The sequence below is a fragment of the Garra rufa genome, chromosome 18 (genome assembly GCF_049309525.1).
Source record: "Garra rufa chromosome 18, GarRuf1.0, whole genome shotgun sequence".
NCBI lineage: Eukaryota > Metazoa > Chordata > Actinopteri > Cypriniformes > Cyprinidae > Garra > Garra rufa.
In genome coordinates, this window is record NC_133378.1 from 26746735 (window position 1) to 26763815 (window position 17081).

Genomic DNA, 17081 nt, shown 5'->3' on the forward strand with positions numbered 1-17081 from the left:
TTTGTGGCAGTTGTGCTTTTTTCTTGAACAAATGAGATGGAAAATTAACGTTATTAGCAAATAATTTGCAAGTAATTTTTTTTTTTACATCAATTTTACAAAAACTTGGAAATTATAGCTATTAATTAGACAAGTAATACAGAGTCAACTTTAAAAACTGCATGTTTATCTATTGAAATGTTACCATTTAGATTTTCTCTTGAACATTTTTTGCTGTATGTTTTAGTCTTCTAAAACATACAGCAAAAATAATCCTTTCTTCTCAGTTTACATATTTGTCATTTAACGATTTGAACTATTCTCTCAGATGTTAAAATTTAACAATGTGTGAAAGTTTGCGGTACTCAGGCTGTTTAGGATTGGTTGTGTATCACAAAACAACTCATAACCTTATAGCAGTCCTAATTATTATGGCTAATAAAACAGGCCTTTACTACTGGTTCGCTCTGGTACGGAAAGCCCTTAGGTCAGCTTTACCTCAATAACACTCCCTCATTGGTTGTGTTTAAATGACATTGTAAATCACCAGCACTGCACCAGAACATCCAATCAGAGGTGACAAGCATACAAACACACTCACCTCCTTATATCAAGACTCCAAGATACACGAACACAGACACATGATCAAAACCTGCAAACATTACTAGATGAAACGTGATATATGCATTCACCACACCCAACCCTGTGTGTCTTTCTAGGTTTGTAACTTTCAGAACTTATCAAAAGCCAGCTATCTTCATCCAGACACCCTCCTAAACCCTGTGTACAGTAAACACGGCACACCCGTACCTCATCCGAGCAGGTCTGCCCAGCAAAACGCCTTTCTGAGTGGAGGTAATTTGTAAAAATACACTTTTAGCCCGGTACTCCTGAAATAATTACCACAAGCAATCAAGCTCACAATCAGATTTTATTTTCCACCTTGTTTATCTTGGATATGACTCACGAGGGTTCGAATTAGGACCAGCCGCCTGAGATCTGCTAAAATTGTTATGGGCTAAAAAAGTCCAAGACAGATGGCTGAATAGAACAGAGAGCAGAGAGAGAATTATGAGAAGAGTAAACGCAAGATGAAGGGGATAAAAGGGGGAGTAGGAGCCGTATCCTGGAATAGCCAGCAAGTCGAGCTGCTAACTCCACCCCCTCACCCCCCTCCTCTTTCTCTCGCTCGTTCGCTCTCACTCTCTCTCTCTGGCAGTCTTACAGTCTGTCATTTGAGCAGACAGTGAGAGCAGGAGCGAGGAAAAACAGGGAGCCTGTGGAGGGAGAGCTGTGCTTTTGCCTGCCGTTGACTCGTCTTCAGGCTTGTGCAGTGACAGCCCCAGACTGGATATCCTGACGTTGTGTAATTCCCTAACAGACTAGCAGGACTTTTGCTCCTCTTGGGATTTGTTTCGAGGCTCTCCCCTACACCTCTTTGGAATTACCGCTACAGGGATATCCCGGCGTGAACGTGCATGTGTGATGTGCCATGCCCATGCCTGCTAATCTTGTGGTCAGCGACTGGGGTAGACCATGAAGGGGGGCCACCACCATCGGGGCTGCGCCTGCCACCACTTGTTTCGGAAAGTCCTGGCAAAGTGCGGCTGCTGCTATGCCCGGGTCAGAGGTCAGTGACTTAAGCGCTGTCAGGGTTGACTACAGGAGTTTTGAACTTCTTGGTCGCGTTTACTTTGTTGAAAGCTATTCTTGGTGTTGTTTATCCCATGCTGATGTTCTTCAATGCTTCTCGTATTCCAAATCTTTTTAGTAGATGCTCACCCACATAGTCTCTGAAGTGATTATTGAGTGTCAAGGTATAGCATCACATGCGTGTCGGGGGATTCGCCTCTTTATTTATTTTTTTCTTCAGCTTGCGCTCAGCTGGAGCAACAGATGTCTGTCACTTCTCCTGGTTACGGCTTCCCTTCACACTTTTCATCTCACTCGAGGCGTACATGCGATTATCGAGTGGCGTGAGATGGCGTGTGCATGCATTTACTGTATGTGTATGCATTAGATGCAGCGTGTTTATGTGTAGAACGGGGTGCCATGTGTGGGTGGGTGGGGGGTTTGGTGCAACACGTGGGTGGATGAAACACTGGGGGCCGCATAGAAACATTCCTTCCTCTGTTCAACAGCGAGACTTTAACTAAGGACAGCCTCTGTCTCTCTTTGCCTTCCTTTTTGGTTCGTCTTTCAGCATTTTCAGACAGTCATGAAGGTGTGTGTTATTAAAGCGATAGTTTATCTAAAAATGAAAAGTTTGTTATTATTTAGTCTCTCGTGTCAGTTCAAACCTTTATCTTTTTTGTCTATGCAGTGAAAGTCAATGGAGTTCAATATTTTGGATCCCATTGACAAAAACAGTTAAAAAAACGTTTCTTGTGTTACACCGAAGAAAGAAAGTCCTAAAGGTTTATAACGACATTGTGGTATAAACAAACGTCTTTAAAGTTGCCGTAGCGAGTTCAACTTTGAGTAAAATATTGCGTGCTAAATGGAACAAAGAAAAACATTTTTAGTTGCATCTATACAATTGGTTCTTTCTATATCCCTTCTGTTTTGAGTCTAAAGTTGTGTAATTTATGTTAAAGACATTGCTTTAAAGCTCTCTTCGTGTGCTCTTTTATCATCGTTTTGACTCTGCGGGGCTCTGGCATAGTTCAGATGCCTCTAGTTTAATCTCCAGTGCTTATGTAATGGATATTCTTCCTTCGAGCCAGAGTATGTGCTTTCTACCTTCACTTAGGATCATCTAAGTTAACCTCAGACATCATTTTGAAGTCGTGCCAAACCGTGCGAGCCATGTAAGGGCTGTAAAGTTTCTGTAACAGTCATTTACTGTTTTTAAGGGATGTAGCCATTTCAATAATCCAGCTACCCTGAGGAAATGTTAAGGAAAGAACTGTATTTCTGTATTAAAACAGGTTTAAGACTTAAAATGAATTGTACTTCAAAAATAAGTTACAAATCCAGTCAGTAGCCTGTTAAATGTTTTATTTTACATACAGTGGGTCGCCTCATGGAGACCACCATGTTTAGATCACAGGACCAAATTATAACTATTAATTTTATCATATAATCCCCATTATTTTCACTCACATACTGTGAATAGAGTTTCCACAGTGTAGAAAACTATGCATAATACTAGGCAGTAGGGATGTAATGATATCAAAATCCAACAATACAGTATTTATTGCGATAGAAGGCAAATAAAGAAATGGAAAAAAATTAAGTTTTGTACATTTTAAAGTTAAATTATTCTATATAATGCACTTTGAGAGTTCAAAATTAAGAGCCAACCCATGTTCTTAACATGTTCTTTAAGAAAACTTAAGTCAGAAAAAAGTGAGTGAATTAACTTGTACCTGAACTATAAAGAGGACTCAACCCTCTTTTTATTTGTGATATACTGTTTCAGTCAAAAATTACATTCTCACTAGTGTTTTAGAAAGCCAAACAAATTAGAATATACTACTAATAATAACAATGACATATTGTAAACCAGTTGCACTGCAAAATAAATGAAAACGAATATTGTATAATGTATATTATTTTTGCTTTATACTAGTGTGCGCAGCAGACTTGATAAAGGGAAATATTGCGCTTTCGGTTTTAGAGATACTGTGTCAAAGCATACCGGCCCAAAACAAAACTTTTATGTTAGAAAAAGAAGTTTAAAAATATTTTAAGAGCTACACTTTTTCATATTGTCATTTGACCACGATAATATCAAGACAGTTTTGCTATCACGATATCACAATATTGATAATATTGTTACATTCCAACTAGGCAGCTACAACTCCAAGATGACTACAGTGTCTGTCAGACAAAAACTTGCATTTTGAAAAATCCATGGAACGAGAATAAAACACCTCTAAGTGAAAAATGTCAGTGTGCTCCTATTAACCAGCAAAGCTGACCGTCTCGAAGTGACGGTACCCTGTGGTTATGTGTAGCTGATTTCGAATGCTACTCTAAGTCAGCAAATATAATTTTAATGTCGGGCATTAGCAGTGGGCTCTCCTCCTTAAATATAAATCACATTAGGAGAAAGCTGTAGGCAGATGGAGATGCTTAAACCCATATGTGACTTCCTCCCACCCTCTTTTTCTTTCACTTTACCAGCCTGACTCTCCTGCCTTGGAGATTATATGCCTCTTTCTGACACATAAGCTCTATTCTCTATGATAGAAGGGAGTATAAATGGCTGGTTTATGTAAGAGCGTTTAATCACGCTTGGATGAGGGCTAAATGTTTATTCAGCCCTGGGAATAAAGTACACAACCTGAATGCGCCCCGAGCAGGAGGGCTGTCGACGTGCTGTTTTCTGCATGGTTAGCGGGCCAGACGTGATCGAATGTGCGGGAAGCGATAGCGGTCTGGTTCAGTGTCACGCACATCCCTTTCTAGACCCTACAGATGGCTGAAACACATGTCCCATACCAATAGTGCAATGCAAACACTTGCATACACCCTTTTTGTTTTGATGTTTATAGGAAAAACAATCCAGATTCTATCCTCACATACTGTATCAGTTGTTCTCCAATGGTTTTTCCTGTCTGTGAGGGTCTAATGGATTCAACTTCCGCAACCTGCAGTAATTTAACTTTGCCACCAATCTTAAAAAGTACTAAGCACTTGTCCTTGGTTTTCTGATCCCTATATAGCTTGATTCAGTGTAAATTCATGGCATGGCATTTTTCTGATATAGTGTTCTTCATGCACAAGCTTGATTTTTGAACAGTTATTAAAAAACTCCACTTTCATCAGTTCCCCAGTGGTGGAGCCATCTTTCCAAAGATCCAGCAGAATGCAATCACACAGCTTTTTTAGCCAAACCATCATTCTGGTAATTGCACAGCAGTGAAAGCTGTTTCTTTTCCACACTGCAGCTGTAGATGGCTATTATTTACAAGCCCAGCAGGAATCCGCCATATGACGTCTCTTCTCTCCATCCTAATGAGCTCCAAGTTAGATGACAATCATCTGCCCAGGCACTATTAAGGTGACCATGACTATGTAGCTGAGACAGTTCCCCACTGATATCTGAATGAAAATGCAATCGGTTGCAAATAGGTTATCTACATGTGTGTCTATGTATCATTCATAGACCCACTTAAAGAATCAATAAACTCGGAACAGAAACCTTGGACGTAATGGCACCGTGCATTGACTTTATGAAATCAAGCATCAGCAAAGCTTACAGCTGAGCCAGCACATTTCAAAGTAATTGCTATTAGCATCACACTGAACTTGCAGCTAGAAAGACAATAATGTTATGAGTTCAGAAAAATAGAAATGGAGGCAAGAAAACAGAGAGGGAGGAAGTAAAGGACGGATGCAAATAGTTTGAGGAGACATAATTCAAGAATTGTGTCTGAGCCAAGCTAAGAGTTGGTGTTATCTTTTGAAACTTGCTTGGCTCTGGCAGAAACAGGAAACTAAGTTTTTACCTCAGGAAAAAACACGTCTTTGCTTGAAATGAGCTGGACAAAGGAGCTTGTTGAGAAGAACATTGTTATACGGGTTGAAAACCATTTAAGAAATTTTGTGGCCAGTGATTAGCATAGTCGCATTATTTATTAGCATGCACTGTCTGACTTGTTTTAGAATGCAATTTACTAGAAACAGCAAGTGGTTAAACTGGATTAGATAGTGAATAAGACATTTCTTTTGAAACTTTAGATGCTTTTTTTGCAAATTTCAAGTGGGTTTTCATGTGTCGTCATTGAGGAGAAGATTGAGTTTGGCCACAATGCCAAGAAGACCAGACTGGTTGCAGTGACTGTTGCAGTGACTTTTGTCCTTCTGTAGGTTTCTCCTATTTCCACATATGATCATGGAGCTCAACTAGAGTGACCATCAGGTTCTTGGTCACCACTCTAACCAAAGCTCTTTTCCATCACATGCTCAGTTTGGCCAGCTCTAGGAAGAGTCCTAGTTGTTTCAATCTTCTTCTAGGGTAACAGAGGCTACATGCTTCTGTGAACCTTCAATGAAGCTAAATTTTACCTGAACTCTTTTAAAGATCTGTGCCTTGCAAAAATCTTTCTGAGCTCTACAGGCTTTTTTTTTTTAATCTTAGGGCTTGGTTTTTGCACTGATATGCATTTTCAGCTGTTAGATTTTTTTATTGAGAGATGTGTGCTACACCAAATCATACCTATTTAGTTGAATTTGTCACAGGTTAATGTCACTTGATGTGTAGTAACATCTAAAAGCAATATGAATGCTCCTGAGCTAAATTTCAACTGTCCCAGATAAGGGTATGAATACTTATGCAATGGAATCATTTACATTTTTTATTTTTAATACATTTGAAAAGATGTTAAAAACCTGTTTTTTGCTTTGCCATTATGGTGTATCATGTGTAGATTGATGTGGGGGGAAAAAGTAATTTAAAGCAGTTTAACTTAACAAAACATGAAAAAAAAAGAAGAGGTATGAATACTTGAGTGAGTGTCTGATGGACTACTTTGTTTGGTGTGTTCCATACATCGTCTCTCGTCAGGCTCACGTCTGTGGCAGTTTGCCCGATTCAACATGTTGAATCACTGTTGAGGATGTCGGGACGGTCAGCGCAAATGAGAACTCTGATTGGATGCCCAGTTTAGCGAACGAGTGAGCGAAAATTAAAGCGAAATTGATGAAAATGAGTAAGTAAATGAAGGCAGCACAAACAGAGGACTGTTCTAAAGTTCTAACATGATCTTACCTGAGCATTCCAGTATGTGAATTTTCATAACAACATGAGCCAACTAAAATGAAGGTTATCAACATAACTGATAATCAAAATGGTAGGCAAGCACTGCTTTGTTTAAGTTTTGTATATCTCCTTGTTTCAGATTCTCCTTTTGAATGACAAATATATACTGTTGATAGCTGCTGATATAGACAGTTCATTCCTCTCATGCAAATGCAGAACACACATGTTAGTTTGCAGTCGGCTCTGATCAGAGTGGTGTGTTTTTGGTCCAGACGCTGTCAACGCGAGGCGATAAAAGCCAACTGCAAACTAACGTGTGTTCTGCATTTACGTGAGAGGAATTAACTATATCAGCAGCTATCAATAGTATATATTCATAATTAGTTCTTTGAAGTCGGCTTGGTTTGTTCTAGCCTAAAGATTTTGAAAAGCCTCCACTCTCTATGCTCTTAAACTAACTATGCCGTTTAAGCACCTGTGTCACTTAGCAGAAATATAATAATAAAGCATAATTTTAAAAAAACATTTGCAAATTACCCTTACACTCATCATGACATTATCCTTACAAAATCTTACTATTTATCTTAGACTTGGCAGGAAAGAACTAACTAAAAATTGAGTTTAGCTTGCCTGTTGAGAAGAAACACTGCAAGTTCGGTGTCTCGAATGAAACCCAAACATTTCATTGAATTCCTTCATCTTGTAAAAGCACTACCAATGTTTCCCTTATTTTACCCCGTTGTCTGTCTCTGCGTATTTTGGAAAGCCTTCAAATTTTAGCTTGCACACTCTCCAAACTCTCGCTGTAGGTTGAAAGAGATTGATGAATCTTTCACAAATGGCATAGTAGTTGAAGAAAAAACTAGGTTAAGAGAAAGCATATTGTCTTTTTTTTTTTAATCTCTTGAAGTGTGTCGTGACAAAGGTATTTCAAGCTCTGTCTTGTCCTTCTTTCTCAGCATGAACCTGCAAATGCATCTTGTATCATGACAACAAAATGGCTGCCCCAGAAACAGCTTTACATTACTGAAATGCATGATCTTCAGAAGCATGTAAAGCCTCTTAACCCATCTGCTTTAGACGGCTGGTGAAGAACGACGCTTTAATGAAGCCCGGGTATGAGCATGTGCTTCTCGTCATGGTAGTGATTAAGAGGGAGACAGTACCACTCTGCAGTAAGTCACAACATCTGCCGCTATATTGCATTTCTACCACTGCAAAGCCCTCTACACCTCCAGTGGTATGTCACAAACCCACAGGTACTCTTGCTTTTATATATGCCTTTCCAGAGTACAGACACGTGCGAGTATATCAGACAGGCTCCAGTGGCAGGAAAGAAGTGAGTGAATCGAGTAAGGACCTCAGCGCCGTTGCTCTGCCAAGAGGACGGTCTCCTTTCCAAGCCTCTGTTTTCTTTGGCCATGGCGTATATTGAAACCAACGGCTCCACGCTTTCTGCCTCCCCATGCCTTCATTTTCACCTGCAGGTTTCCTTTCTTGTTTTCACCCCGAGCCAATTTTGAAGGCCGACTGGGGTGATGCCTCAGAGGTGCGATAAAGGGCAATTAGGGGTGGAGAAACGGTCACAACAACAATTGTTTGTCTCGCTCTCTCTGTGTCTCTTAAAACGAGTGCATTCTACAAGAGAGAAACTTGTTGCTCTCTGATGTTTACATTTTTGCCTGTTCTGTGCAATTTTTTGGGACAGAGGGAGCAAGTTCTTCCTCTATGTTGTTTGTTGACATATTGGCTATATCTGAATTGCACGCTTAATAGCTATTACCAAAATTACTCTATCATTGTAGTCTTAAAGGCCTTAAAGGAGTGAATGAATATGAGTGAGCGAATTTGGAAAGCTGTTGATTCTACATTCATTGCCATTATGGGATGGGATGAATATATCTATCTATCTATAAATCCTATCTATATATGTCTATCTATCTATAAAACACTTCAGTTTTGTTGTGTGCACTTCATATAACACCATTTTGAGACATAGCATTATCAACTTCCAGCAGAGGGTCCATTTCAAATTTAGTCTAAATAGTTTTTCTTCACTTTGAACTAGTTTGTCAGAGAAACCTTAGGTGAGCTTGCTCTACCCTGCTTTGCTTTGTCTTGATCTCCGTATTCCCCTGTTCCTGGATTTGTCACACACACACATCCAGGCCACCATGAGCCCACCTGAGGCCAGTGTCTCTGAGCAATCTTGACTCAGCCTCGTAATGAGCTGGCGCTCACAATGCTTGGCAGCTCCTCAACCAAGAGAGGGAGAGAGGGCTTCACAACTACAGCAATAATAATTATCTCATACAAAAAAGACTGATCTGCTCCCATTGCACATGAACGCTGATAAGTGGCTCTTGAAGGGGCTGTCTGATTGGACGGGTTATTAGCTGCTATTTAGCAGACGTTTTTCATGCAAGGCCACTTATTATGGCGTGTATGCTGGGTTTAAGTGGCAAACTCAAGGGTGCAGTGGTACTAAAGCCAAACGGGATGAGCTCTTTAGCACTAAACCTGCAACCTTTGTGGCAACAGACTGGCTATTTAATCTCTAACTAAACCAGTTGTAAGTTGCACAGATATGTTTGCAGCTATAGCCAACAATACATTGGGCCAAAATTATTGATGTTTCTTTAATGCCAAAAAGGATATTAAGTAAAGATCATGTTGCATGAAGATATTTTGTTAATTTCCTACCGTAAATATATCTAAACGTATTTTTTCATTAATAATATGCATCGCTAAGAACTTCATTTGGACAACTTTAAAGGCGATTTTCCCAATATTTCGATTTTTTTTTCAGATTCTAGATTTTCAAATAGTTGTATCTCGGCCAAATATTGTCCTATCTTAACATACCAGACATCAAAGCTTATTTATTTAGCTTTCAGATAATGTATAAATCTCAATTTTATAAAAATACCATTCTGACTGGTTTTGTGGTCCAGGGTCATATATGTTCCTCTGTTGTAATTAATATCTGTCTATCTATCCATATATCTATATATCCCTATATCAATGGATGGATTGATAGATACAAAAGATGGATATGATATAGATAAATGATACAGTAGATGGATGTGAATTATGAGCAACAGATGGATAGATAGAGACATTGATAGATATTATTTATGATGGATGCATATGATTTGTGATTCACATCCCACTAGCTGAAGTCTTTTTCAATTTGCAGACATCTTTTTTTGTCATCCACTTATAAGGTCTCGTTCCTTCATGCATTATGGAAAAAGCTGCAAAAATAGCAAAAACCCAAAGCAAGCTGAGGTACTTGAGACTGCTCTTCGCTCAGTAGTTGGAGATATTTTTAATACAACACCCCATCCCCCTTTCTCTCTCTCTCTATCTGTCTTTCTTTCCTTCTCTCCTTTTGCGCTCTCTCTCTCTCTTTCTCTCACTGTAAATCTCCCTGATATATTTTCCTTCCATCCCTCACTCTTTTCATCTCTTACTCAGTCAGCTCCTCCAGCAAAATGAAGAAATAGCCTCCGCTGAATATTGGGCAGAAAGTTGTATGATATGCCTGTGAGGAATGTGAACATCAAGTGAAGCGTTAAGATCATTCCAGGGGCAAATCTCACTTTCTGATTCTCTCTCTTTGTCTCTCTCCCCCTGAACCAGGCTAAATTAAACTTCTTTCCACAGCTGGATGCAATAACCTACTCAACTATATTCACCTCTGTGTTTCCCTCTCTCTCTTTCCATCCCTGACTCTAAATCCCAAAGGAGGTCTATAATATGTGAAGAAAATCATTTGTTAGGATTCTCATTCATCTCAAAGGCCGCTGCTCAGTTGGCACCACCGGAAATCTACTATCTAGGCTCATGAGACCATAGATCTTAAGAAGCTGTAAATGTCATTTGGTTAATCAGATGTAATCAGATCGCGTTTGCTGTTTGCATCAGTGTAAGGACGAGAAGAATGAGGGAACAAGTTATTAGACGCAGGAGTGCATTCCATGCCTTGTTTAGAAAAAAAGAAAGAGCAAGGACATCGTTCTTCTGAATTCCACATTCTGCTCTTCCTTGAATATCATCTCTGCTCTAAATTGTGCTGTGATTCATAACATTACGAATGCCAGAATGAGCCACACGCTTCTGGTGTTTATCTTAGTGGTGAGAGGAGTGTTTTCATTTAGTGTTGATGTGTATTTTAGTGGCACATTACTGAATTGGGTTTTTCAACACAAAGGTCTTTCTGTCACTGTTGGCAATCTTTTGAAGATGTTTTCCCTCGAGGGTTCTTCACGGGCAGCACTGGTAAACATATTTTCTTGTAACGAACAAACAAATTGTGGTTGAGTAGAAACAGTTTTTTAACCTCTTGGACCAACAGCAGCTTGACTCTATGTACACAGAATACAAAAAAAGGACAGATGCTCCTTGCTAAGGCTCAGAGCGAGCATGAGAATAATAGCTTGTTTATTAAATCCAGCGTGTTATCCGCTTATGCAACAAGCCAACGACTTAAGAAAGTGTCTGTATGCATGTCTGTATACAGTTACTTCTGACCTTGGGCGGAAATGAAATACGTGTAGCAGACAGTGTTTTTAAGCGGACATTATGTGCTTTGTTCTTAGATCGGAAAGTCTGCTGCCTCAGCGTCAAGCTTTGTTAGTTAAGTCGCTCCTGTAGTTTTCAAACTGCTGATCTAAGTTCCATACAGCACCCAATGCTGGTTTAATTAGAAAAGAAGGAAAGTTAGAAAGAACACTTGTGGTTTGAGTTCCAGTGATTTATGATTTACACCATGGTACTGATGGTTGATGACTTTTACATGTCTTTTTGCACGCAAAGAAAGCAAAAATAACGAATAAAGTTGTTATTTTTGTTTTGGTTGCACACAAAAAGCATTCTCGTAGCTTCATAACATTACGGTAGAACCACTGATGTCACATGGACTATTTTAACAATGTCCTTACTACCTTTCTGGTGCTTGAACGTGGTGGTTACGTTGCTGTTTATGCAGGGTAAGAAAGCTCTCAGATTATATAAAAAATATCATAATTTGTGCTTCAAAGATGAACGAAGGTCTGGGATTTGGAATGACATGAGGGTGAGAAATGAATGACAGAATTTCCTTTTTTGGGTGAACTATCACTTTAAAGAGCAGGTCCTAATATAATAAGTGTCCTAATATTGTGTTGGAGTCCTCTACAGGTTTAAATACATCTAAGGTCAGAAAACATTGTAATTTTCTCAGAATATACATTTATATTAGAATAATTTGTCAGTGATTTCAAAACAATTAGTTCGAAGCAGTTTTGAGCAAACCCCTCCCTTCCATAAGCCTACTCCCCTCTGATTGGTCAAGTCTGTTATAATTTGGTACAGAGAGGAGTACTTGACAGTGTTGGCACTTTAAAACTGTTGACACAGGTTGTTTTTCATGTCCGCGGGTTGAAGCAACCCCAGTAACGTAATATTTAGCCCCTGGAATGCTAATTTTACAAGGGGAATCCCGACAAAAAAATGTGTATTTTACTCTGTGGTATGCAATTTTTCCTGGGTGACCCCCCTCAAAATGCAATTGGGCTACTAGTTTTTAGTAGCAATTGGGTGGGTTTTGTTGTGAAAACCTGGCAACCCTGGTACTTGAGAAAGTTAGCAAGCGCTACCATTGACAAAGGATGCACCTTAAACATAAAACAAAAATATAGTGCTCCAATCCGATAATGGTAGATACTAATGTCCAAGTGCTAACGTGACTAAATGATGAAACGATACAGTTTGCAAACCAAAATGTGTGTACATTCTTTATTATTAAAGAAAGTAATTAGAACAACGACAATGTGCATTAATCAACACATTCTTAGGAAATAGTGGGTGATTATCAAAACTATTATACTAAGACAGTAATATTGTCGTTTACCTGAAAACCTAAAGCTGCACTAGGTATGTATCACATATTAGCACAATAAACTTGATATTTTGAGCACTCAGTTAAAAATGTACACATAATGTATCAATCGTACTTACAGGTTGTGGTTTGGAGACACTTGTTGGTCCAAATAAAGAGGGTACGGAAATATCTTTCATTAAAAAAAAATCAATGAGGACTCATTAAGGCGGCTCTGAGTCGACTCTTTCTTTTGAGAGACAATATCTTTATTTATTATGCACTTTTTTGAGGAACAACCTGCTCTTTAAAATCATAGTATTTCTTGGGAAAGAAGGAGCCCTTACAAAAAGTCCTGGAGAGGTACTGTGTTCCTGTGATATGATAGCAGATGGTAATACCATGGAACACTGATATTTATTAATAATTGATGACTTTGTGAGATAAATAAAGAATTAAAAACAAGAAAGATTTCCTCCTGTAACCAAATGCTGACGCTCCTGACACCACTCCTTCACTCATTCGGCGGAGCTCGGTTGGCATTTTCACAGTCAGTCAATCTCTTGCGCTAAACTTGACAGTGATTGGCTCGAGCGTGACTTTGATGTGAGTGATAACAAGCTCGCTGTGTGAAGTGAACTTTCAGACGTGTGTGTATGCAGTATGCATATGTCAGTCGATGCCCATAACGTGTCTCTCTGACAGCTTTTCTTTTGTGTCGTTGTCCCTAACTCTCTTCCCTTGGGGTTTAGTTGCCATGGCAATGTGACTTAGAAGAAACAGAGAGACATGGTAAGGAATAAAAATTTGCGCTGGAGGCTTAACAACCATTATTGGTCTGCACATACTGTATATAGTGTGCAATCCGTCATGTTAACTCTGATGCACCTGTGAGTCACTGAAAGCATCATCATTTGTAAGTATTACACAAAGCACAAAGCAAAGATCCTCCCACGCAGATGGTGACACCCGGTAAACTCAACTTAGCTGAGAAACTGGACTAAAAACAATATTCATTCATTAGACTATACTGGGTATTCATTGTTTTCAGACTGCCATTCAGGTTGGATGGAGTTTTCCTCCTGAGCAGATTTCAAATAAGCATTGTCTTAGCAATAACAATGAGGAGGGTGTTTGCTGGGGTGACTCTGTTTTCTGATCAAAAAAGTAAAAAAAGAACTTTCATATCACTGAAACATCATAGCAAACGCTAGCTGAGCTCATCTGCCTTTTGATCTACACAGAAAGCAAGATGAAGAGTTTTTATTTTAAGATCCTCTGATCAACAGGTTTGCTCAGCATGGCTGCACTTCCTGCCATGTAGAATCTAGTCTCGCTTATAGACCTTTAACTAAACAACAGCTTTTTCTGGCCCAAATCACCTACCTAAATGGGTAACAACCATCTCATGGTCGTTTTCTCCAAGGAAGCATGTGAGGCAGTGTTTCAACAAAATTGGATGAGAAAAAAATGTATAGCACAAAAATAAATTATCAAAAAAAAAAAAAAAAAAAATGACATAAAGCATATAAATCACTTGTTTTTCTGTTCAGCCGCAGCCTATTGAGTTTTAACAGTCCCTCTAAAGCCTGCAGTGGGTTTGGTGGGGTGTCATTGAGAATAATTGTGGGATGTCATGTGATATGATTGGATATGACTGGTTACGATTGGCTGTGATTGGTTAATGCAATAAATCCCGACCTTGTGTTTGTGCATGTTCCAAGTTCGAGGATCAGTCAGAATTAACAATAATATGCTATTAATGGGAAGATTAATTAATAAGTAAGTAGACAACTCACACATTTATATATCACCACTTTGTCAAGTCAAAATCAAACTTGAAATGGCCTGAAAACATGAACTGTGGGTTTTTTCAGTGAGCACTCAGCTAGTTGGAATTAAAGGTACATCTCAGTGTCTGTATAGCATGAAACAGGTAAAAATTGTTTCCTCTTGTTCACTGTTAGTCTTAATAATTTACAGTTGCAATCAAAAGTATTCAGAGACTAAAGTACAATATTTACTTTATAAAAATTGCATATATAACAGATTACTTGCATATTAAAAGTGATAATGTCAATATAAAATGTCATATTTTTGAGTTCTATGACTTAATAATAACACAGCTATGTCATAATTATTAAACCCCTATTCAACATTGCTGTTTTTAAGTCAATTATTTGTATGGTGGGTAACAAAATTGTCTTAACACAATTAAACTTTTAGAAACCCTATTAGAAAACAGAATTAGTTTGAGCTGTTACACATACATAGAGTTAGCCAATGCAAGTGCTGAAGTCTGTCCGAGCTGTCACTAAAGCTGTGGAGAGGCGATAATAATAAAATAAATAGTAATAAAAAATAGTTTTATTACATAAGAACTACTACTACTTACTAAGGCTACATGAAGATTTCCAATACATTAAAGGCAGACACAGCTGACAGCCTTATTCCTTAGTTAAAATGTGTTGTACCAGAAAACCTTTGAGGGTGTTGAACAAAAAAAGCACGATAGTATGCAATGTTTGATCAGAACAACTGAGGAGAAACAATGTACTGCAATATACAGCCAAAGACTTGCCAGATAAAAAACATTGCAATGCAATGTATAAGAACACTAGACAAGATGTTGAGTCATCTTGCTGAATGCCACTCTTGACCAAGAAGAACAGAAAGACCAAGTTGAACATGCTAAAATTAATTTAGATAGACCTGTGAAGCTCTGAAAGAATGTTTTATGAAGTGCGGTATGTCTGGTGCAAAAAAGGCAAAACTTATGAGCAGAAGATGTCACGTTCGATAAGGAGGAGATCTGGGTCCAGGTGCAGGTAAGGAGTTTTAATGTAAATAAACAAACAAAAGGCCAACACGGCACAACACAACTTGAATATAAAACAAAATAAACAGAACTGAAACACGGTCAAGAACAGAATCAGGAACACAGAGAAACACACACAAAGACAATGCAGCCAGAATGAGCAGTGAGACATGAGAGTTCTTACAGACCAGATAATAGTGAGCAGGTGTGAGTGTAATCAGTGCTAATGACAAGACAGGAGTGAACAATCAGGGAAGTGCAGTGCAAGGGGAACAGCGACCTCAGGTGGCTGAGGGAAACCCCACAGCCCAGATCATGACAGAAGAACACCATCTGCATTATCAAACATTGACGTGGACCAGTCCTGTTATGGGGTGTTTTACTGTTGCAGGAAGTGGAAATCATGACTGTGTAAAGGACATCATGGATTCTTTAAAGTATCAGGTCATTTTGGAAAGAATTGTGATGCCTCTGAGTGCAGAGACTGAAGATGACAATCAATGGATTTTTCTTCAGGACAATCATCCCAAAGTATACATCTAAATCTACTTATGCTTGGTTCAGAGATCAGTCATAGAATGTTCTTGAGTGGCCTGCTTAGTCTCCAGATTTAATTCTCATTGAAAATATTTGGTTGAATTTGAAGAAAGCAGTGGCAATGTGAAAACCAAAGAAAGCTTTTCCAGGCGAGGAATGGGCCAAGATTGCAGTAGAGAGGTGACAGAAGCTTCTAAGCACTTCCAAGCAGCATTTATTGGTGGTTTTAAAGAATAAAAGATTCTGCACAAAAGTTTACTTTTGGGGGTTGAATAATTTTGAACATGAAGGTTTAGAGTCAATTTGTATTTTTTTTTTTTTTTTAATTATTCATCAACTTGAATTCTCAGATTCTGCAACTGAATGCTATTTATATTTTTGTTGCTGTTTTTTTTTTTTTTTTTTGCTCAGGTAATTGTAACTTTTAAGAATTTTTAGTTTTTGTTGCTACTGCATTAAGTTAGTCCTCCAATCCAGAAATTGCTTTCCAATTTTCTGTATTGACTGATCTGTGGGAGGTCTGTGAGTGTGGTAAAAAAAAAAAATCAGTGTTTTCTGTGCACTCTGCCATGTGTGATGCTCTGTTGTGGTTGTGTGTGGGTACAGTAGCAGGGAGGTGGATGAGCAGGCAACTTCAGGGAGATGTTTTTTGCTTCTAATGATCATAATTGTGGAGATCTGTGCACAAACAGGCAGTGCCACGTGGACTCCCTCATAATGCAGGGCTTCTCTTCTGGAACGATCTCCGTGAGCCATCCAATCAGTGGCATCTGGGCCTAAAAAATCCTGCCACATGAACCAAAGGCTGCTGTAGGCAGATAAAAGCTTACGCACAGGGAGGTCCACCCACACATACACATTGTCACATGCCTAATTGCTGTGTGTGTTGTGATGCAAGATGAGATACAGACACAAAGTAGTGTGAAAGAATAACTTCAGACAGATGGTAATGGACAGAAGCGATGTGCATGCTCATCCTAATGGGATGCTGGTTCTTCTGTTATTCTCCTTCTTAATTATCCCGTATAGGGAACAGGTGCTGTTAGTTTTCCTCGCCTGTGCGCCCACGTGTTCGGGATATTATTGTTGCCCAGGGCTGCATTGCAAAACAAGCAGATTGCTCACTATTACAGTATATGAATCTGTATAATGGGCTCAAATAAACACAAGAG

General features: G+C 38.9%; 1 protein-coding gene across 2 annotated transcripts in view; it reads left to right on the top strand.

The window, feature by feature from the left end:
- arhgef25a (Rho guanine nucleotide exchange factor (GEF) 25a) overlaps window positions 1-17081 on the top strand; it is a 101609-nt gene that overhangs the window by 26681 nt on the left and 57847 nt on the right. Inside the window, exon 1 of one of the 2 annotated variants that reach the window (XM_073822925.1) lies at window positions 1224-1609. The exons of the other annotated variant lie outside the window; for it this stretch is intronic. Coding sequence (XP_073679026.1) covers window positions 1516-1609 — 94 coding nt within the window. The 5' untranslated portion in view covers window positions 1224-1515. Of the gene's footprint in view, window positions 1-1223; window positions 1610-17081 lie in introns of those variants that run through there. 2 annotated transcript variants of the gene reach the window in all.